The 23,913-nt window shown below is 41.6% G+C and overlaps 1 protein-coding gene across 1 annotated transcript in view; it reads right to left on the bottom strand.

Moving 5' to 3' along the window:
* Positions 1-23,913, bottom strand: part of NELL1 (neural EGFL like 1) — a 6,602,686-nt gene that overhangs the window by 895,731 nt on the left and 5,683,042 nt on the right. The window contains exon 16 of the mRNA XM_069623485.1: positions 6,415-6,555. Coding sequence (XP_069479586.1) covers positions 6,415-6,555 — 141 coding nt within the window. The remainder of the gene's footprint in view (positions 1-6,414; positions 6,556-23,913) is intronic.

Here is a 23,913-nt window from a genome sequence, read left to right as displayed (position 1 = left end):
GACGTGAATAGAGTTTTTTTTTCTCTCCAACGAGAAGTGTTTTTCTCTGTAGCATGAATAATGTGCACTAGGAATACATTCAGTATTCACTTAGTGCCATTATGAAGAAAAAAACATTAATGTAATTCTAGCCGCAGTATCAGCCAATGAGTCACAGGTTTATGCTTGCACGACTATTATGTGCAATGACTGGAGTGGTTCTATCCATGATGCCCACCCCTGTTAACATTGTAACCGTGGTTACAAACAAACATTTTGGGGGATTTTAGACACTCAAACTGCATAAAATATATTACAGTAGATATTGTAATATAGTTTTCAGTATTTGTTCAATTTTATCTATTTCTGTAACTTTAAGGGTGGCCCTTGAAAAGGCCGCTTTGGTGGAAGGAAAGAGGTGGGTGCAACAGGGGAGGAAAACACATAAGGGTGAAACATATAACAAAGGGAATTCAAATAAAAAGGATCATGGTATTTTCTTTGTTTTTATTATTTTCTTTATAAAAAAAGAGTGAAACAAATTGCCACTTAAAATAAAAATAAGGACGGCAGTTTATCTGGTGTTCAGATATTAACCTCTCTCAATCCTTAACTGTGGCACCTCCTGAGGCTACCAATTTGTGGCATCGTTCACACACGACTCTCATCACTGTGAGTTTGGGAGCCAGTGAAATGTCAGCACGTGCAGTTGACACTAGTGGAGATGTTGAGACTTCATTCAGTGTCAGTGATGTCACACTGATGGATGCAGATGGTGGACGTGGTGCTGATTTCTGTGCAAATAATGAATGAGCACCGTGCAATTTCATTATGTGATGCTCGTGTGATTTCCGATACGCATCATCCCAGTGGATCCACACCAGATGATTTATCATGATTTATGTTACCAGGCTTTGTGACAGAACATTAGAAGGGACATGTCTTTGTTTTTTTTTCACAAAAAAAGCATAGTACGTCCTCCTCCTCTTTTTTAGAATCAGGCCGGGTTCAAGATGCATCAAATCAGGTTAATCCAGGCAGTGAGCTTGGGTTAAGTTTTGAGACAGCTCTGTGCGGTTCAATGTGGCATTGAAAGCGATGCAGTACAAAGGGGCCAACAGACTCAAGTCTGCAGTCGAGTAAGTTGGAGAAAAGGATACCGCTGTATTGAGTCAATGTGTAACATAATGGCTTCCATCGTTTTGACACACGCTTTGAGTCAATTTGAGGTGAGGTCCTGCTGGTCTGATTTGTTGCTTGAATATGCAGGATGTTGAAGGCTTCTGCAGCAGTGAACTGGTGTTCAAACTGAGGCAGCGATGAGCACCGCTCTGCAATGTGGTGTTGAGCTTGTTCAGATAAGCAGGTGAATAGTTCAGCTGACTGAGTGGCAGTTCTTGGTCTACAGCAGTACACCCAAATGTTGCCTGGGGACGGTTAGAGTGCAGAGCTTTCATCTGACCTGGATAGCACCTGACTAAATTGCTATGGCAGAGGACATTGAAATGGTCAACACATCCAATATGGTTCAATGAATGTAGTCGACTTGGTGTCCAGGAAACAATGAATGAAGGAGTGAAAGTCTGCTTGCTTGCAAAGGCAACAGTTCACAGGGACTGGATAGAAGCAAGCCTGCTGTAAATGGTCTAATCCCCGTCATTGTTACAAGTCACCCTTGCTTTCTTGTATCATACCTAAGTGCCTTGTTCCACAGGACATGGATGGGACAGGAAGGTCAGACAGCCCCACAGAAAAGCAAGATGGGGGAACCCTTTCATAAATCCACTTAATTATTTCTGGCTATCCTAACTCCACCCTTCCCATAACTACACTTAAAAAGCTCTTGGGAGTGAAGCCTTCTGGTGAAAGGCAGGCCTTTGTTACATGAGTCCCTCTTTGAAAGTAGGGTTTCCAGAACATCTTGTGGTATGAGATCATATGCCTGAGTGGAGGTCTGGGACAACAGGCCTGACACTTGCATGATATCAGATTAGTGTAGGTTTAATAATTGTGTCCTACTATCAGTCACCATACCGTGACCAGATTCAGCATGTTATTATTGATAAACCTGCCACCAGATATATTAGGCAACAATTATTACATTTTGAATCAGAGGTACAGATGTTAAAATGCCATCTCTAGTTGCAGTGACTTAGGGCCACAGCAGCTGGCAAGAATGCACCTTTGAATCTGCCTTGTGCCACTGAAAAGCAGGTGCTGCATTTATCAGTAGACTAGTTCAGCAAGGGAACATGTATGCACTATGTTGTTGGCATGGGACTTTTTTAAAGTGGGTTCTGATTAGCAGACACCCCTTTCAGAAATAGACGTACCCATATAATTGTATTATTTTACAAAAAATCAGAAATGCTAGTGATTTCACTCCCTCACCAGTTGACATTCTGCCATAATAACAATTTGGAATTATTTAACTTTAAGAGTCGTTAATCCGGTAGTACTCAATTAATTACCTACTCCACACTCCACTGCTCACACTATTTGCCTGTAACTGTCTATTAACATGTTCTGCCTTTGGACCCGATTATTGGTAGAGCTACAACAAACACTGGGTTTCAGAAATAAAAAAATATATATATATTATATTAAAAGGAAACTTCAAATACATAAACACATTATACAATTCGATACCATTTCTTAACACATAAAACGTAAACAGAGGAGATGTTTTAGGCTATGTTAAGTTGGCTTATACCATGCACCATTACCATTAGCTTGGTCTTCAGACATGTAGGAAAGAGGGTGAGGGAAGAAGGCTAAGGAGGAGTTTGTGCTCTTCTGTTGATGCCTGTAGAACCAGGAGAAATTGGCGTCTGGGTGTGTTGGCTTTCTAAGTGGGCTTTGATTGTGTGAACTCATGTGTTGAATCCTGAGGGGTAAAGCCCAGTGTCTGGGATTGTTTGTTGCATGAGGATGTTTGTTATGTTGGATGTGTGTTTTGGCATTTTTGTGTGTAGTTTATTTGGCCCATAGGGCATGTGCTGTACTTGGGAGGTATGAAGGAGGGGAGCAGAAGTAGGGGTGGTTAGTACATTGGCTATCCTCAGAATATTTCAGAATGCAATACATTGGCTAGTTGTGTAATTCATCTAAATGTAATACAATGGCAACTCTCATAATTTCTACTAAATTCAATACTTTGGCTACCTTCATAAATTGTTCTAAGTGCAATACATTGGCTACCTGGACAATGTATGTAGTTGTAATACATTGGCTTCCTTTAAAATGATTCTGAGTTAATTACATTGTCTACCCTCATGAATTCATCTGAATGAAACCCATTGGCTACCCTCGTAAGTTCTTCTAAGTACAATACATTGGCTAGCCTTAGAGAGCAGAGAGAATAGTGGGTATACTCTAAACATGCGCTGAATTCAATCAGTGGCTATGGATTAGAGATGTGTGCCTAAGTTTAGAATTGAGGCTATCATCTAGCTATATGCATATCTTCAATACAGTGGGTGCACTATAAACATGCACCAAACCTTCAACACCTCACTTTCGTAAAGAAACAAATGTAGTTGCCTCTTACCTGTAGGTTGCTGTAGAATGTTTGGGACTTGGCTGAGACTCCACAGGTAAACACGGCAAACGGGATGGGAGCTGCCCAAGGGAACTTCCGTATGCCTTGTGGCCCTTAGCTGGCTTCCCGGGAAAGCCTGCCTTGGGACTGTCTGCGAAGAGGGCTGCTTCCTTAAGGAAGTAACCAATTGCAGGCCGGTTGGCCGGGAGTGGGGTGGGAAAAGGGCTGGGGAGGAAGTTGGGAGGGAAAGAGGAAGTTGGGAGCGAACGTGGGGAAACAGGAAAATTAAATAAATACATGGAGGATGCTGGGCGGATAGACTACTCATGCAGTATCAGTGTGCCGAACATGTAGAGAGATCAGGACCCAGTCTTACGGGCCTGCAGCTGCTAGAAAGAGTGCTTGGAGCTCAATGCTCGAGTATGCTCCACTTCCTCAAGGAAGCAACCAATCATGGGCTTGGTGGGCGGGAGTGGGTTGGGAAGAGAGTAGGGGAGGGAATTGGGAGGGAAAGAGGCATGGGGATTAAGGAGTACATGGAAGGAGGAAAAAATAAATACATAAATGGCAGATGGTGGGCAGATGGACTGCTCACCCTGTACCAGTGCACCTAGCATGACGACAGTGCACCTAGCAGACACGGGTCTACAGATGCTTGAAAGATCATCTCGAGCATCATGATAGTTTATGTACTGTATTGTGCTCATGCAAAAAACATCTAAACATGGTGTGATGGTTTACAAATGTTTTTTTACAGCAAACAGTAACTAAAATCAGATTATCAGTATTGTTGTGCTATTATAGTAATTATGTTGGAACAAGGTTGATATAAGATGCCACGTACAATCTCACCATCATACCACCCACTCAGATGGACAATATTATTAAAACAACATAATTGTGAGTCTGGAGAGACACTAGAACCCAGAGAATAGCAAGGAAGTTCTGGGTGTCTCCAGAAGGGCTGGAGCAAAAACAGGAAGTAAGGAAGGAGGACTAGTGATTGATCTTGGAAGACCTTGAGACACCTGAGGAAACAAGAAGGAAGGACAATTGGCCCAGGAAGATTCTTGAATCCAGAACAAAGAAAGGCAAACTAGACTAGGATCTTTGAGGTCACAAGAGGCCATGTATGTAAGAGGGAAGGAAGAGCAACTTGTTGTATTGTAAGTAGCAGCAATGTCCCAGAATACAGAGAAGGAAATAGCTCATAGGCCAAAGCCACAAAACCAGACAAGCTCGGGGTCTGGAAGGAAAGGTGTTTTTTTTCTAAAGCCTGAGCTTTTGCACCTGAGTAAGAGAATCAGAATATAGAAAAAAGTGGGTGGCCCCATAGGCTAGGGCTGCTGGGGACTTTAGGGGGCCCCGACTCAATTAAATTTCTCTGAGACTGCCGGGGCTCTTCCCAGTTAGCCCCAGCCCACTGAAAGCCCTGAGTGTGTGTGAGAAAGAGAGAGGAAGGGAAAGAGTGAGAGAGAGAGAGAGAGAGAGAGAGAGAGAGAGAGAGAAAGAGAAAGAGAGAGAAAAAAAGTGAGAGAGATTGGATCAGTTATTTTGGCATAGCAAAGTATGACTGCAAAGAACTAGGTCGAAGCATCTCCCTCTGTGATTCATCAATTTCAAGTGATATTCATCCAAAAAAGCCTTAATATGGTGATGAATAATTACATCCTACCATGCAGTGAAATGTGGGGTAACCGGGATAACACACAGCATAAGGTCTAAAACACCGGAGACCAAACAACATAATTGGCATTGCTGGAAATATATATCAAACGGAAATAATGCACTACAATTCAACAAATACTCATGAGGTCAAATGTAGGGGCGCTCGTACAACGTATGTGTTTATACTAGCAAGTCAAACATATGCTCATCTCCGTTAAAAATACAATGTCGAGTAGATGGTCTCTTCTGTTTGACACTGTACCTAGGGACCACACACGCAATTAGTAATGCGTGTACCACTCTATACAAATGTGTGCATTGTTTTCCCTGATGCAGATTAAGAAACTAAAGGAGAAACGGGTGTAGCAAAGCGGATGCGCTTTTAGATAGGTCAGTGCGAGGGGCGGACACGTTGCTAGAATAATTTCGCTGCATATGCATCCCATTTGTTTTTAAATTTGTGGAGCTGACCACTGCAGGAAGTGCTTTCACCACATGAACTGAGAATCAACGCTAGTGGTAGGAGCGCAGAAGAGCCCTGCGTCAGGGGCACAGAGACTGCCTGGGCTCTCTGCGCGGCTCCCCCCTGGGCCACTTAATGGCCACTTAAAGCCCTGTATGTGTGTTAGCGTGTCTCCACATTGCACTCATGCTTTAGGCTACCAGCCAACAGGTCGGCCTCTTCGACTTAAGAGGGAGGTCGGGGGGCACGTTGTCAATGTGCTTATTTATAGATAGCAAGACGAAGCCTACTCGATTGTTTCAAGAGGTCAGCCTTAACTCATGACTTCACGGAGCACCACCCTTGTCAGTGAAAATGGTTAGAATTCCTCGGGATAACCAGTCAGCTCTTCGAAATCTGCAGTAGATAAATGGTGTTTTTGCAAGAATCATTTAAAGGTGTTTGTACAAATGAGCCGCCGTGCAATGTGGACTACTCCATCTTGTTTCCCAAATGACACATTTTGATGGCGGTGCATGATGAGTCACATTTTAGCCATTTGAAAATCCACTTACTGTCTCATCAGTCAGCACGTGTAATGGTTTATACCGAAATTTAAATTGCAATCTCTGGAAGACTGATGAGCACAGCAGATGGCAAATCCTTTCCTTAATTTGACATTAAATACAGTAAAGAAATGAGACACATGCTACGAAATAGAGTGTGTCTGTGCCACGCTATGCATCAGAACTCAAAAAAAGGCTATTTGCTGGAAACTGCTTACCAATACAGGACTCCCCAGAAAGGGAGTAAGTCCCATTGTCATGGAAACCGCTTCTGCACTCACAGTGATACCATCCTGGGAGGTTAACACACCGCGAATGGTTGTGGCACTCGATCATTCCTTCTGCGCACTCGTCAATATCTGCCTCGGAGAAAAACACAAATGCAGGCAGGGAATGAGTTCCTTTGTGCTTAAATGTTAAATACAATAGTTTTCTTTTCTCACATTGAAACACGTATATTTCCTCACCAAGAACAATTAGCAGGAAGCCACAATGTTAACATTAGCCTACAAGGCTTCCTCTGCTCCAAACAAAATGATACCTTTTATGAGGCATTAGCCAACCGAGTCCTTTGATAGTTGCCCAGGTACTGTTGTGCAGCTAATAGTCATTGATTCTTGCATGGAGTCAATTGTTAGTTTTACTTTACATAAAAGGGGGCATGGCGTCATGATTACAGACCCTACAATTACAATTAATTGAGGTATAGATATGGTGCTTAAGGACTGTTTATTGCGAGCCAGATTTCGCACGGCCAAAACAAAATTACACATAATTGTGCTTGATGTTCAGTGATGTTCTGGCAAAAGTACAGTTGCATTAACATACCACTGGTTTCCCATTCGCTGAGCCGATGAAGGGGAGCACGCAATGCCACTATAATAGGATGTGACACACAGAGACAACCAATCTTTTGAATGGTTTTAAATTAATTATTAAGCAGGGACATGTCTGTGGCAGATGATATTGTGGATTTTCCTAACCTAACTTCTATGGGCATTTTACACTGCACACATCTGGAATGATTATTATTGCCGCCTGACTAGCACTCTCCTTCCAGCGCTGATGGAGTGATTCTGATGCTGACAATTAAAAAGGATCAAATTAATTTTAGGTTTAACCTTGCTTTAATTAAAGAGCTATTATGCTCACGCTGCTCATAAAATTGACGTGTCTGCTTTTTAATCAATGCCACGCTGTCTATTTATAACTTTGACACACACCGGCTCTCTTGAGAAACATTTCTTGTGAAAGGGGGACGCTGGTTTCCTACTCAGAAAATTGGACACAAAGAACGACCAACACATATCTTGCAAATCTGCGCATATTCAATGACATATTACATTATCTGGACAATGGACATTAACACAGACTAATCAAACAGAAAATGTCCCTGAATATGTTAATATTTAATACATTTGCAGAATTTCCACCTGGCTTCGATTGTTAAACGTTTCCTGACTTGTTAGCCACCGAAACCCTGCATACTTTTACTTGTAGGCCCATACTGATAAGGACAAAGCAAACGTGTTTGTCCCAGATGGCAACACCGCTTGTGGGAAACAGGAGCATCACACTATTTTCATAGCCCTATCTGCCATTCCAACAATCAACAACATTCATTAGAGACTAATATAATAGAACCTGTGAGTCAATAGAGTAGGTACGACTAGCACATAGGACAGGACAAGTTAAACACATGAGACGAATTAGAACATTGGAGTTTGGAGCAGGTGCATCTCCTAAAACAACACACATGCTAGCTGAAGTTACTGACACATTCACTGTTGCCCTATTTTGCAGTAATGACAACCAGTTACCCCATTTCAGCGTTAATGTTCAAAGTTCTATGTAAAGTAACGACTCCATTTAGACCCTCATTGGTACATGCCTCTCTATATCATGGTGATTTCAGAAAACTCTTGAAAGTGGGTTTGGTTCGTCCAATTCCTAATAATTACAGCACTTGCTCCCAGAGATCATGGACTCATCAGCTTATTACGAGTCTCTAGTTTGTGTTCATATTCCTTGAATGCTGACTACCAAAATAACTTTAATCCCGCCCCACATGCACTCTGCTTTTGAGTGTGTATGATTCTGGATTCACATCCAGGTTTAGCAAAAAGAATCTTACTCTTCAGGTTGAGTGTTATCTTGAGCACATAGCAGAATCTGTGTGATGCTTTTCTTTAATATCTTAGTCAAGTTTGCCATTGTAGTACTTAGGCACTTCCACCTATTTTGGATGATTGCAAACACAATCCTGCGGTCATGATCTTGTGTGATTTACCTCTTTTCTACCTGGTCAATCAGGGTTTAACCCAAGAAGTCTGCATATTGAGCTGTCTTCTCATACTTCATAGCGTTCGCCAGCACAATCTCCAACCCAATTATTTTGTATCTACATGAAGGCACTTGTGGACATTGTATCTTGATCAGGCACCTTATTTCACCTTGTCGTAAAACACAGTTGAATGGGTCGGTAGAAAGAAAACACTAGACAACCCAACACTTTTTATGCACTTGGGATAAACAAGTTTCCCAGGTCAAAATAATGATCAGACTCCTTCATTGTTTCAAAACGTTTTCATTGTACTTCTGAAAATAATTGTATAGGCATGTCTACTGAGAGACACTACAGAGAACAACAACGATATATATTGATAATGCAGAATAAATTACAACAATTATATCTCCAATATACATACCTTAGAGTTAAATGCACAAAATATACAACATGTACATCCTACTGTCAAGGTTCATCAAGACAGGGGTCATAATGAGTGAACAAGCGAGAACAAAAGAAAATACACGTAAGTACAGTTTACAGAAAAAAATATTGAGTGTTTTTCACTATGACTCAGCGAGTCAAGGTCTACACCACAGTGTTTCGGCCCTTCAGGGGTTTGAATATTACCCTTTGTTAGGGGGTCTTCATCAGGACAGGTGGGCTGTGACGTCTGGGTGTTCTGGGTGTGCTGTTGGAACAAATAGAGCACAGTAAGAGGGGGTGCTATAAGGTAAGTGGCACAGTGTGCAAGGTATTATTTGAAGGCACACTCAATGTGCGGGTTAAGTGGACCTGTCTACATTAAAGTAATGGCACTTACCGTGTCTGCTCAGAGCTGGAGCCCAGGAGGCTGTATAAGCAGACAACTTTATTCAATTTGATGTTGTTGCATAACTAGCTGGACACAGTACAGATTCAATCTGTGAAGGGTAACCCAATTTTAGTGTATTGGAGTCAGGAATAGTTATAAATACTATAATATTATTCTATCTGCTGCTTACCTGAATGGTTGCAGCTGGATTAGGGTTCAGGTTTTTGCAGGAGTGCCACTTGGCACCTGCAAACAAAGGAATGAATGTTATGTTATGCTATATTACTTGGTATTTATATAGCACCTTATGTATCATTGGTATGATCTCAAACCGCTGGTAGGTTGAACGCCCTCGGGAACCGTAGTTCAAGTCAGTAGAGAGAGTAAGAGTCATAAGGTGCGTGTGTGCACCGGATGTGTGGATGTGTGTGCAGCTGGGGTGGCAGTTGCATGATAGCTGCTTCTTAGTGGTAGCTGTAGTGGTTGGGAGGTTAGGTATATGTGTTCATTCTGGAGGGATGATGCCCAGACTGATTTGTGGCTGTGTTAGGCCTGAGGAGACGCTTAAGGTAGTGGTGTGTGCTCAGCTTGTTGTGTTAAATTAGGATGATGAGGAGTATGTGGCGGTTGTTAGCATGAGAACAGCTATACCGAATGTGTCATAGTATCGCTGTGTTCTAGTTGAGTGTTGGTGTATAGGAGAGAGTAAGCATGGTAGTGTAATATGGTGGTTATCAGTTCCATCAGTTCTGTATGTTCCATCCGGTTCATCTGGTCCATCCGCTCCATCCGTTTCATCCACTCCATACATTTCATCCTCTCCATCCGTTCCATCCACTCCATTTGTTTCATCCACTCCATCTGTTTCATCCACTCCATCTGTTTCATCCACTCCATCTGTTCCATCCACTCGATTCATTCAATCTGTTCCATTCTTTAAAACTACTCATCCCTTTCATCTACTCGTTCGTCACATCCATTCCATCCACTCCATCCATTCCATCTGTTCTAAGTAGTCTGTCCACTCCATCCGTCTGTTTCATCCCGTCCACTCCATCTGTTCCATCCACTCTATACCTGTTCCCGCCACTCTACCTCTTCCATCCACTCCACCGTACACCATACCATGTTAGATAGAAACATTGGAAAAAGTAGTCACTAAAACTGTAATGGCTGGCTTCACCAAAGAAAACTTTTACCAGGACAACCTGGATAGAGAGGAAAGAACTGCCCTAACAACATTACCGGATGACAAATCAATCACAATAAAACCGGCAGACAAGGGAGGGGACATTGTCATAATGAACACCAAGAGTGCCTGTGTTTGCTCAGCGACCAGGGGGCCTACAAGACCCTCAATCACAAGCCCACCAAAGACCCGCAAGAGGAGATCAAAAGCCTCACCCAACATGCCACCAATGAAGGAAGAAGGAGAAGAACGGATGTTCCTGAACAAACCACATGCTCGGACCCCAGCGTTCTATATCTTACCCAAAATGCATAAGAACGCAACCAAGCCACCAAGGAGACCAATAGTCTCAGCGTGTGACTCACTTTTAGAACCCATGTCGGTCTATACATATTTCTTCTTGAAACCATTTGTTAATCAAATGCAGTCCTATTTGAAAGATAAAAGCAGCACCATCCTGATACTCAACGAAATAGAGATGAAAGAGGACAGTCTACTTGCCACCATCGAAGTGGAGGCTCTTTATACTTCCATCCCCCAGAAAGAAGGTCTTAAAGCAATCAGAAGAGTCCTGGATCAGAGAAGGGACACCAACTCCACTCCCAGAGAATTCATCTTAGAATGCACTAGGCTAGTCATGGCAGAAAATGTCTTTCTGTTCAGAAGTCAGATGTACAATCAGACCAAAGGGGTCAGTATCGGGGCCACATTTGCTCCATCTTTTTATGGCCCACTATGAAACTGACAACATTTTCTCAGAAGAGAATCCATTCCAACTACAGATCGCTACTTGGAAGCGGTACATTGATGATGTCCTGCTGATCTGGAATGGATAACCAAGGGATTTACTACTATTCCATCAGTGGCTAAACCAACGGAACCCTCACATCAAATTCACGATACAATGGGACCATAATAGCATCAACTTTTTGGATCTCCATGTGTACAGTACAAGAGACAGACTGAAGACAGAATTGTACCGGAAACTAACTGACAGAAACAGTATGCTCTGCTTTAACAGCTACCATCCAGAGGGCCTGAAATTTAACCTCCCCTACGGCCAATTCCTTCGCATTAGGAGGAATTGTACGGACACAGATAAATTAAAAAACATGCTAAGAGGGTTCTGACGGAAAGCCATAAAAGACGGCAAGAAAAGAGCAACCCATACTCCTAGAGACGTATGCCAAGAAAACAAATCAAAAGCAATTTAGACCATTTGGTCTGTGTCACTACGTTTAGTCCTTTGAGTAACCTGATACAAAGAACCATTAAGAAGCATTGGCATTTGGTTAAGAACCCCGGGACGCTAGAAAAGAAACCCAGTTTCGAATTCAAAAAGAATAAGACTCTAAAGGAGTCATTGGTGTACAATTTCATGGAATGCAGCACATTCACCAATACCTTGTGGAACCATCCACCCGTCAAGGGCCATTTTAAGTGTGGCCACCGTGTGGCCTGCAGTCTGACTGCACAAAGCCAAGTTTTTGATCACAAACATATTAAGTAGATGTTAAGGGGTCACACAAACAATAACACCAAATATGTGATATACATCATCGAATGCCTGTGTGGGCTACTATATGTTGGCAAAATGATTAGGGCAATAAAAATGAGAATTTCTGAACATCGTTCCTGTATCAGGAATAAGATTGCGGATAAACCCCTGGTCGATCACTTCAAAATGCAGCACAAGGACACAGGCCTCTGATGGTTTGTACTTCAAAAATGAAAACCCACCATAAGAGGGGGAGATCTGAACAAAACACTAACACAGTTGGAGCAGAAATGGGTTCACAAGCTGAACACTGTTAAGGAGGGTCTGAATATCTCTGTGGAATGCAAGTCATTTCTGTAACAAATCCTCCCACATAGGAGGTGCGATACACCATTAGGCTTTTTTGCACCCATACATCACACATTAGCACCCAGCACCAGCACCAGGGAGCTGATACCCTTATCCCACATCATAATGAGGTTCGAGATACAGATGTGGTATTGCACACACATCAATTTAATATACTCTTGTGGCTATAAGTCAAATCGCTATTGTAATATGAGATACCAAGGGGTTAATACCCTTTTCCCACATTATATTTAGAATTGAGAGACATGGGTGGTATTGTATGCACATATAAACAGCGGTGGCCATGACAATGGCGTCCATCTCTAGGAGATACCAGCCGCATTAGGAGCAATCTGATTGCATCAGACAGGTTTGATACTGGATGTAGTCACTTTCACTGACTTTATACATCCACGTACCAAGCGGAACCTTTCCAACTAACTAGATTCCCGTTCTGCTTTGTATATCAGGAATCTCAACCACACGGGTATCCTGATACGTGTGCCTGCAATGCACCCCTTTCTCCAGCCGGCGTTATCCAGCCATCCGTGCTGCCAATTCTAATAAAGTAAGAAGACCCTGTGGCCAGGTAATCACTCTGTGTTCTGGACTTGATGGTCGTGCAGATTAATGTTACCTCCGTCCCCAGTACCACACGGGTAGAAAGTAAAACCACTACCCCTGCAATCTTTGAGGCCACAGGTGTAGAGTGCCGTCAGTCTGGAACCAGGAACACCTGAAGGACCCCCTGACCACTGCAAGGCAATGAATGGTTATGTCAAAACAGTAGCAATGAACAATGATGCAGGGTGACAGAGAAAATCTCAAGAGGGCTTACCTAAGTGTGATGACAGAAAAACCTTGATAGATAGGGAGGGCAGGAGGGGCCGGTTGCAGCAACAGACTGGTAGCACACAGACTCCAAGCAGCACTTTGGGTGATGGAAAAACACCTGAGCCAAAGGGATGCCTGAGTGTTGCGTGTGTAAGAGTAGACATAGCATTTTACTAAATATGATGGCATTTTATGGTGTTTTATTGCAAATGTAGTGGCATTTTTTTGTTGTTGTTGCCAGCAGTAATATGGCAAACCCATATAGTTATTTTTGTGTTGCCAGTTTAACATGTGAATATGTTGTTGCTGTCATGCAAGGTACATAATTTATAACACAGCCAAGCCTAGCTTGAAACTGCAGATGATGAAATATACACATAGAAACTTAGTGTTGCCAGGCCAAACAATGAAGTGCACCATTTTTTTTTTGATACCTCATGCATGAAACTACATTAGAATATATATATATATATATATATATATATATATATATATATATATATATATATATGTAACTGACTAACTTAATTAACATTTACTAAACACTTATACATTATAATGTAGTCTCATGTGCAAAATGAGGTGAAAATACATATTTTGGTAGCACTGCTATAATTTGTTTTTAAATGCACAATGGCATTTTTTTTCTCTCTCTCTTTCTGTGTTAGTTTGCAGAAAGCAGAGGGGAAGAGGTAGCAGGAAATAAATTGAAACAGTTGCTCAGAGAGCAAGGATCTCATTGTTATAAAACTAAAGGGTGGTGCTGAAAACATGCTTTTAACCTGATTGGAGGAAAGTGTCTGAAGATATGCCACGTCAAAATGGAAATGATATGAGTTTTGCTAATGGCAAAAAAGGAGGAGTGAAGTTAGTTGAGACTGGGCTGTGACGACAGACAGAGTTCCGAGGGTTCATTGAGTGCTGGCTTGTGAAAATTATCTTGCTGTGCTCCCCAAACAAGATTACAGGAGCCGTTCGTGCTGACTGGGCCTGTCTTTGTGAGGTGAGTGAAACAAGGCCACATGGGGGACTTCAAAGATACACTTTTGGTAAGGAGATATGTACAAGTGAGGTCACTGTGTAATGTCACATGGATGACTGAGCTGTAGTACAGTGTAGACAGCATAGAAAATCCCTGCATCTTTATTTCGTCATGTTCAGAATGTGGGAAAATTAACCCATGTTTTAAAAGGCGTGTTTGTTCTGTTTCTCTTTCTTTTGTATTCCAGATGATGATGCACAGTATTCATGGTAAGAACTAATGATTTTGAATTGTATTTGTATATAATATAATGAGAATATATAAAAACAAATGGTTTAGTGTCATTTTTGCATCTGTGAATTTATGTATAAATATACAGGGGAGATTCATTTTGTTCAGTAGTGCATTTGTCAATTTGCCACTGCAGATGAACCAACAATCCAAAAGAAGCTAATTGTCATGGGTATCAGGCAGGTAGTTGGGGCAAGCTGGCTGGAGGCCTGGCAGGCCTGGCATAGGCATACAAAGAATCCATAACAAATCCCTCCTTTCATTCCTTTCTAGTGTTTATAGTAACTTCCTGGTTTCCACTTCCTGTTGCCAAACAGGAAGTGCATGATAACTCATGAGCTCTCTAGTGTTTGGGTGTGGCTGGCTATATAAGCCACACTCAAGATTCTTCCAGTGCTTCATGCTGCTTACTGTAAGCTGAACCAGCAACACACTTGCCGTGCTGTGGATCAGCCAGCATCTGCTTACCTCCTCCGGATCATCCTGTTTCTGCTTACCTGCTCCGGATCATCCTTCTTCTGCTCACCTGCTCCGGATCATCCTACTTCTGCTTACCCACTATGGATCATTCATCTTCAGTTTACCTGGTTCGTACTCCACACCGCAGCTATCTCCAGTCAAGAGGGGACTTCTACACTGGCACCTGTAAGAACAAAGAAGAACAACGTTAACACGCGCACATCAGTAACGCTGCGCATACTCACCGAAACTTCCCGCGACGCTGGAATCCAGGTTAGTTGCACGAGCGCGCAAACCCATGTAAGAAAGAAGAGACATTATTAATTGTGCTTGCTCCAATAACGCGGACAGTTATTTCGCTGTGCTCTCTCTCTACGCAGTGCATACTTACCAAAAGCCTCTGTGCAAATTTACCTAATCACCAAGTCTCCAGTAGCGCTGAACCCGGACTCGAGGTGCTAATACCACATAATTTCTCCTGCAAGGGAAAGGGAGAGACATTACCAGGCGCGCTGGAATTGAAAGCACTGCGCAAACCTACCAGCAGCTAGCTTCTACACACAGTGCTATTCACCCACAAAAATACTGGCAAACAAAGACAATACGGATAATTTTGGACACTTAACATTCTCCGTGCAACATTCACTTGTGGGAAGGACTTTCTAGCCAGTGAAGAAACTGGCACCTTGAACTCTTGGCCTCGCTGTGAAGGCATAAAACAGCGTTTGGCATCTGAACTCAGCCTACAGACATTGACACCAATCACACAAATGAATCGCGCCCCTGCAAATGCAGGATGGAGTACACACCCTACTAAATATCAAGGTAAGCCCATAGGGTGACATCACAGCACACAGTCAAGAGAAGGGAAGGGCCCAGGGGAATCGGGTGAATTCAGGTCTGAGTGTACACCTTGTATTTGACAGGTATTCCTACGGGTGAAACAGGGGAAGTGAAGACTCGGGGTCAAGGGAGGCTGAACCATTGCTCCTGCAGAAACACAGGTGAGTGTAACACTAATAATATTCAGTGATAAAGCAGTTTAGTGCGTGTGTGTGTGTGTCTTCATTGCATGATGCTGGGAGTTAATCTGAGATGATATATAGATTACTGGATGCCCATGAGCCAGTAATACTTTATGACTTAGATCACTGGATGTAAATAAACCAGTGATATCGGCCACAACCTATATGTGGCGCTCCATATAAAATTGTTGGGTTTCTATCACGTGCATAGGTCCAAGGCCCTCTGTAGACCACTGGAAGGTACCCTAATAGAAAGGAAAGTTTTGTTTTATGATGGGTTTATAATATAGGAAAGAAAATTATGCTCACCACTAAATATCGCAAACAATATATCACTGGATTCCCCAATATAAGATAACAAGGTATAGTCACTAAAATAATAGGAGGCCAAACCCAAACTAAATGCAAGGCTAATTTTCCACAAAACTACTGCTCATATTTTGACGATAAGAAAATACCGCCAAACCCCAAATTTACCCCAATAAGACAAAATATCCTATACGTGACACGTCATTTCTCCTAAGGGGCCACACAATGGGACATTCATCGTAGCTGTATATATGTGTTTGTTGTTTGTGTGCCCTTTTATACTGCGCGGGGACGCTTCTGCCTGCCTTCGTGTGGTGGACGTGTTTATGCCTGTGCGTGTCTTTTGGCGTGCAAGTGTTTCCCCTATTCCATTCCATGAATACGTGTAGTTTGCATGCATGTGGGCGTTCTGTGTATTTCCCAGCAGTTCTTCCCCAGTTACGCCCTCATTTTCACACGTTGTTCCCCATTCCGCATGTTCTGACCCATGTTCCGCCCCCTTTTGGTGTGTGCGCTACACGTTGTGCACTTTCGCTGTGCGCGTTGCGCGTGGCGTTTGGGATGTTACAGTGACGTGTGTGTCCGTGTGCGCCACGCATGGATTTGGCACACATCACGGGGAAAACACGCTCAGGCCTTCCATGCATCGCAAGCGTGCGCTTGCTTTTTCATGCTTGCGCCATGGATTTCGGCACACATTTGTTCCATGAATCGGCCCCTCAAAGTTCTCTATAATGGCCAAGCACAGAATGGGAGCCATGTAATATCACACTTTGAACATGCCTAGAAAAATATTTTAGTCAAAGTCATTCCCTGGTTATAACACTGCTACTAGCTCTGAACCACTCGAGGAAATAGGGAGAGGGTTTCTAACTACCAGGGGCCAGATTACCGAAACTTTGCACTGGTGCAAATGCAAAATTGCACAGTATTAGCACTAAGGCAAAGTTTGCCCTATTTTTTAAAACATTGGGACATATTAGAAAACTATTGCACCATGACATGTGAAATTTGGCATGGTAGAGGCACCAGGGCAAAAATTGCTCTTGGGCAAAAAAGATACATTTTCACTGCATTATTGCAACAGGGCAAAGTTTGCCTTAGTGCTAATATGGAATGGTATTAGCACTAGGGCAAACTGTGCCCTGGTGAAAAAAAACACATCCAAAATGTATCTTTCTTGCACTGGGGCAATTTTTGCCCAGATGCTTATACAATGCCAAGGTGCAGTTGTCATGGTGCAATAGTTTTTTTAATATGTCCTAGTGTTTTTAAACTTTGCCCTAGTGCTAATACCGTGCAACTTTGCACTTGCACCGGTGCAAAGTTTCTGTAATCTGGCCCCAGATGTTTCCTACTTTAAATTGCCATTGAAAAATGTACACTTTTTACACAGTAATACAATAGAAACACTGTTGAAGGGAATCTAGTAAGCATACACATTAAATTGACATTTTACTTTTTGCAAGCAATTTACATGCAGGTAGCCTTTTTTTAAATTGAGTTTTCTAGAATGCTGTTTGAAATACTGACATTGCTATTGATTAAAGGAGAGTTGTTTATTTTCAATACAAGAGAAGTAGTGATTTAAATACGCAGGGATATTCTGCTTTTAGTTTGTTTTCTAGGAAATGAAAACTTTATTCACTTTTCAACGCATGGTGAATATGCACTCAGGGTATAATCAAATGTACATATGGGTATGTGTATGTGTTAAAAAGTTTACATTCAAGTCAAGCTGCTTTGCCAATTCAGTTAACCAGTATTGATCATTCTTCACCATAGCAACCATTGTGATTGTGATTTCATTGAGAATGATGCTTATTTTTCAAATTGGATTGACTATTTCTATTATTATTATTATTATTATTATTATTATTATTATTATTATTATTATTATTATTATTATTATTATTATGTCTTTTTTGTGACGTGGTTCAACATAAAACCTTTCCAAATTCATTAACAAATATAACAATTCATATAAATTACATTCAGAATTGAGAATAAACAAAACAGAGATGCATCCATGATATTATCATTAATAAAATAACAACATTTACATTTAAAAGGCATGACCAGACCCATGATCTAGCCATATCTAAAAATAAAAAAAATATGTATTTTTGTTCCCAGAAATGTATCACTCGTTTATACTGAGCAATGTTTTTGAAAGGGTAGGGATATCTCCAAATAGTTCACAAATTAGTGCTCATCAAGCGTCTCCATAAATTATCTGTAAACACAGCTGACATGGCGTAAATAAACTGATTAAAATAAAATATGCCTCTTGGTAACAACGTCTCACATTTTAATATAAGGTGCTGTAGGAATTCAAGTGTGTCAGATTTACATAATCTGATTAAAGTAAGAGCTCCTGGTGATGACCCTATTCTGCCCACGAGGGCTATATTATCATCAGATACAGTTGAAAGGGTTGAAAGGGTCAGTAGAACAAACGTGCCCCCTTATAGCTCATTTAGAGAACACAGAAGAAATGGTCTCACACCTTAGTTGTTGTGATAATTTTCATATGTATTTTGAGCATATATACATGTATTACTTGATAGTGCAACACAGAACACCAATGTATATGCATAGAGCAATATAAATTGCAACACATATATCAGCAAGATAAATTGCTTGTGGTAAAGTACATAGAGTCAACACAATACAAATTCTACTGTTGAGGTCAAGTACGACAGGGGTCATATTACATAAACACATGCAAAGGATACATATAATGTACAACAGTATACAGTCAGTGGAATTGTTATGTAGCACTGAGAAAAGAGTTGTCTATCAAGTAATACATGTATATATGCAAGGTGTGAGACCAGATGTCATTTGTTTTTTTCTGTGTTCTCTAAATGAGCTATAAGGGGGCACAGTGTGGTAAGTGTGGTGCTCTTCAGCCTGCTGCATGTCATGCTCATGCACTGTGCCTGGCATCAGATTCCTGCATGCATCACACTCCACAGAAAACACAGCACAATGTGTGACACACCTGCCTACAATCCATCTCATGACACCAGATCTTCGAGTTACATGGCAGCAGGACACAAGTTGCATAGCACACACAATAAAATATGGCACAGAACACACACACAAAACGCTCCACATTGTATTTTCCTGCATGAGGAGCATGTGCACCTTTTCATTTTGGTAGTTTTAGAACACCTAGTGTGAAGCACATGACACAGAAGTAGTGTATCTTATGCCTGTAGGGATGCTAGCTGCTATGAGCATAGGCTTTGGCATTTTCAGTAGGCCTCGGTTAGAGACATCGAGCTGCTATTATAGTGTGTTAGGCCGTAGTTAGCTGAGAGCACTTGATTGAATTTCGTCTTGTCCTGCAAACAGGCTGAGAGCTGAAGGGGAGGTGGGAAGGGGTGTGAGATAGTTGCCAGCTTCTTATTGCAAGGGAAGCATTTCTCAAGGGATGAATGCCCAGTCCCAGAGAGCAAATGCTTCCTCATCAGATAGGGAAAGAATAGATAATATTTGTGAAGGCCAAAGGGGTAGGGCCTGTTTGAGGCAGCCACAATGTGAAATGGGCTGAATAATACGAGCTGGTCATGTTTTTTCTAGAAGGCCATTCATTGTAGGGAGGTTACTAGAAGATGGTATAACAGGAGTGGCAACATTTAATGAGAGTTACGTGGTGAGCAGGTGCAGATGGTGGGAATGGGAAATGAATAGAGGAGATGTGTGCCATGTTGGTTTGTTGATCATTGGTCCATCTTGTTGGGACATTGTGGCCCCAATTGTCTGAGATGGCATGGTTCAATTAAAATTAAGCCCTCTATCAAACCGCTTTCCCGAGATGGGATTGGTGCATTTTCCTGGGCTAGCCCAGGTGGGTATCAACATGTTAGGTGGGTGCTGTTCTTTTGTGATGAAATGGTAACTGGCAATAGTTTTTGAACTATTTGAACTATAGGTTGTTTAGGGGATTGGTGACGACCAGCAAATGATAATGTTTGGACAATGTTTTTCTACATTTCTTCTGCCATACGTTAACGTTCTGTTTGTGGCTATAAAATATTCAGCCCACAAGCGGCGTGTCAAAGTTGGCTTGTTGAGTTTATCTTCCGATCTGTGATGTACAAATATATGTTTTGCTCTTTCCTCCATGTCTTGAGTTCCTTTTTGAGTTTGTGTGGGTAGAGATTCCCTGATTTCAGACTTGTATTGGTAGTGCCCAAGCTCAACACTGCAAAAAGCAAATGCAGGTCTTGCAAAAAATAATGGCTAGGATTTTGACTAACAAGCCCAGGCAGGTACATATTTCCCACGTCTGTGAGGATTGCATTGGCTGACTGGCAGATGCTGTATTACATGTAATTTGATTACTCTGGCCTTGCCCCTCATTACATTGAAGCTTGTTATAAATGCATAAATATATAAATATAAATCTTGGCCTCCACAATCTTGTAAAAGCAGTACTATGTATTCCCATCAATTTAAACATTCCAAATATTTTGGCAGATCCAGTGGAGTTCTTGCTGCCAAACATTGGAATTTCCTTTCCCCTGGCATTCATAAAATACACTGCCTCTCACTGTTTTGCAAAAGATGCATACTGGTCTACTCTGTGTGGATTCTGGAGCTTCTGGGTCGAGCACTTAGAAACCTTTTTAGGTAGTAGTGCCTTTTTCCCCTACCCCAAAAAATTGAAAATAGAACTAGAATGCAGAACTCTGCCACAAGCACTCCAATCGTAATGCAGCCTTTGTATGGGGCTGAAGTGTGCTGCTAGAGTGGATACTCCATTAATTAATATCCAGGAATTTGAATTGCCAGTACATTTTTTTACTAAAGACTGTGGAGGGTTTCACTGGAGGGAATAAATAATCTTTGCTAAAGGAGCCTTAGGTTTTGATGATGGTCCGGGTGAGATATTCTGCTATACATTTGAATCAACCACTTTCTCAAGTGGTTTTGTTTAGTTAAACTCATCAGAACATTTGACTGAGTTGCTGAGGGCAATTCATTTTATCTTTTGATATATAAAGTCCTACTGGGAACAGCAGCCTCACAAAGTGCATTGCAGCATGTTTGTGATGTTAAACCCTGCTTGGGTATGGGCTTGTCCCCACAGGTCAGCAATGTATCCCAATACATATTTAAATAAATACAAACAACTCTATAGGAAAAAAAGAAAAGCTATTTTCTGCTATCTCTATGAGATGTACATAGACAGTTGTAGTCGTTCCTGTATAGAAGTATAGATGAAACTAGCACTATATCTATTTTGTGGAAATAACAGTGCATATCCTACTGCGCATTGTCCGATATTACAATATAAACGGTGCTGGTGCTCCTAAGAAAAATAAATGATACGAGTTTCTACCAAATGTTTTGAAAATGACATAGCAAACTGTTAATAGTGAATGTCGCTACGATTACAGCACATTTGTATTTAATTCTTCTGACAACAGAACAATGACCTGAAGCTATAGTGAGCGCTCAATATACTTCTTGATTATTCTTTCAAGTAATCTGTAAGCACTGTTTTCCAGACCCCCTTTAAGTCCTATTTTTGAAGCCCTTTCTCCATAATGTAATATGTTCACAGAAAGTCGTCTAGCGTGCTCTACACGGGAAATAAGTGCGAGCAGAAGCAAACTAGACTTCTCCTCATAATCCCTTTATTTAATTTATATCTTCAGTCAGTCTGCCACCCTGCCTGGGATCCCATGGCAGAGCTTTGCAGGGCTCACTTGTTCTTCCTTTGTTTGGACACGATTCCATGGAACCGCTCCCGGCTAGAGCTAGAGCTTCGACATTGCGTGTAAAATTGTCATATTCAACGTATATTATCCATATCTATATTTATTTTCCCTACAGCAGGTTCTGCACATGGTCATGACCCCATACAACAATAATTGCCATTCGTATACTCTAAATGACCCATACGTTTCTACACGTGTGTATAGTGGCATGCAGTAAAACAAAAACACACATTGTACAATACACATCCAACACGTTATTCATATACAATTTAATTCAGTAATTTGCATTCATTTAATTACAAAATAACACTGCATAATGACTTTCACGTCAAATAAAACAAATGTCTTTATTTTCCAGTAATTGATATATAAACATCGCACCAATACTATAAATAGAACATGCAATCAATTATCTGCAGAGGTATTCCTCATTCTTGATCACCAAGCATTCTTTTTTGCAATTAAGTCTAGCTGCTCGTTACAATTATGATCTATTCAAATTCTCTAGGCCTCATTCATTGGCGCAGATTCTCTCGTATCACAATCCCTGACAGTGTCTCGCCGGCCGCCTAGGATGGGTGCAGCGTGCAGCACAGCCGGCTACCGTTCAATGCACAGAATGCATTGCTATGCTCCTTTAAGATGGCCGCCACGATAGAAACAGCGTCATCGTATTTGCAGAGTACGTGCAGGTCATTCGTAAATTAATTTTCTGTCACACACTCCTTTCGCTTTGGTGTTTTAGAAGCTGAATCCAAGCCACATATGACCTATGGAAAGCCTTCAAGTGCCCTTGTTTCATTTGACTGCATACTGATTAATGATATGTTCCACTTTAGACAATTAATACGGATTTAACCATTTTCTCTTTCAAAACTAGATTGAATGGGGAAATTAAACTGTCACAGTTGTATGTAACCTTTTATGCAACAATAAAGTTATGTTAATCTGAAACGGAGATAGGAAGACAAGACATTTAGGGTGGCTGCATTAATGAACGTTGTTCTTCGAAATCAGTGTTTTAAAATCAAATTTTAAAGTAGTCAAAGGCATCTCTTGCCTATCATCTGACCTGCAAAACAAGCCCTTGTGATACTCGTCGAGCTTTCAATACCCAGCTGTCCCCATCTCTATAAACAAAGTGAGCAATTCAAAACAGTCCAGACATAATGATACAAGATAAACGGTCAGTCTTATTTTGATTGAGTCAGATGTATGTTGTGGAACACTTTATTTATTTCTCATGAATATTCCTGCATGGGGTACGGAGTCTTGGTCTATGTTGTAGACAACCTGACTCGTCTGGTTGACCAGGGCGGGGTGGGAGCTTTGATTTTGTTAGATCTATCAGCTGCTTTCTATACCATTGTCCATCCCACACTGATTTCTCGCCTTTCCACCGCTGGCATCTTTGGCCAAGTACTGGCATGGTTCTCCTCCTTTCTGACAGGTCGTTCTCAGTCTGTTTCTCTTCCACCTTTTTATTCTCAGGAGTTCTCTCTTCGGTGCGGTGTTCCCCAGGGTTCTTCTCTGTCTCCCACTCTGTTTAATTTATCTAGCCAACCTCTTGTGTCTATAATCCATGCTTTTGGTCTGCTGTGTTATTCCTATGCCGATTATGCCCAAATCATTGTGCGGCTGGAGCTTACTAAATCTGAATCTGCAAAGCAACTGAAAAAATGTCTGTTAGCCATTGGTGAGTGGATGGTGAAAAATTGGTAAAACAGAGGTGCTGGTAGTGGGTATCCTTGGCCGGGATTCTTGGTCGTTTTCCTCAGCAGGTTTCCTCGGTGAAAGACTTAGGCGGGAAAATCTCAGCCTCTCTTTCTATGGCTGACCAGGTCTCTCTTGTATGCCAAAAAGCTCATTTTAAGTTATGGACTCTTCGGAAAGTCCTGCCATGTATTCCTGCTAACTTCAATGCCCCTATTGTTTCCTCCATA

The sequence above is a fragment of the Ambystoma mexicanum genome, chromosome 11 (genome assembly GCF_040938575.1).
Source record: "Ambystoma mexicanum isolate Mex_15411 chromosome 11, UKY_AmexF1_1, whole genome shotgun sequence".
Classification (NCBI taxonomy): Eukaryota; Metazoa; Chordata; class Amphibia; order Caudata; family Ambystomatidae; genus Ambystoma; species Ambystoma mexicanum.
This window is presented reverse-complemented; position numbering and strand designations above follow the sequence as displayed.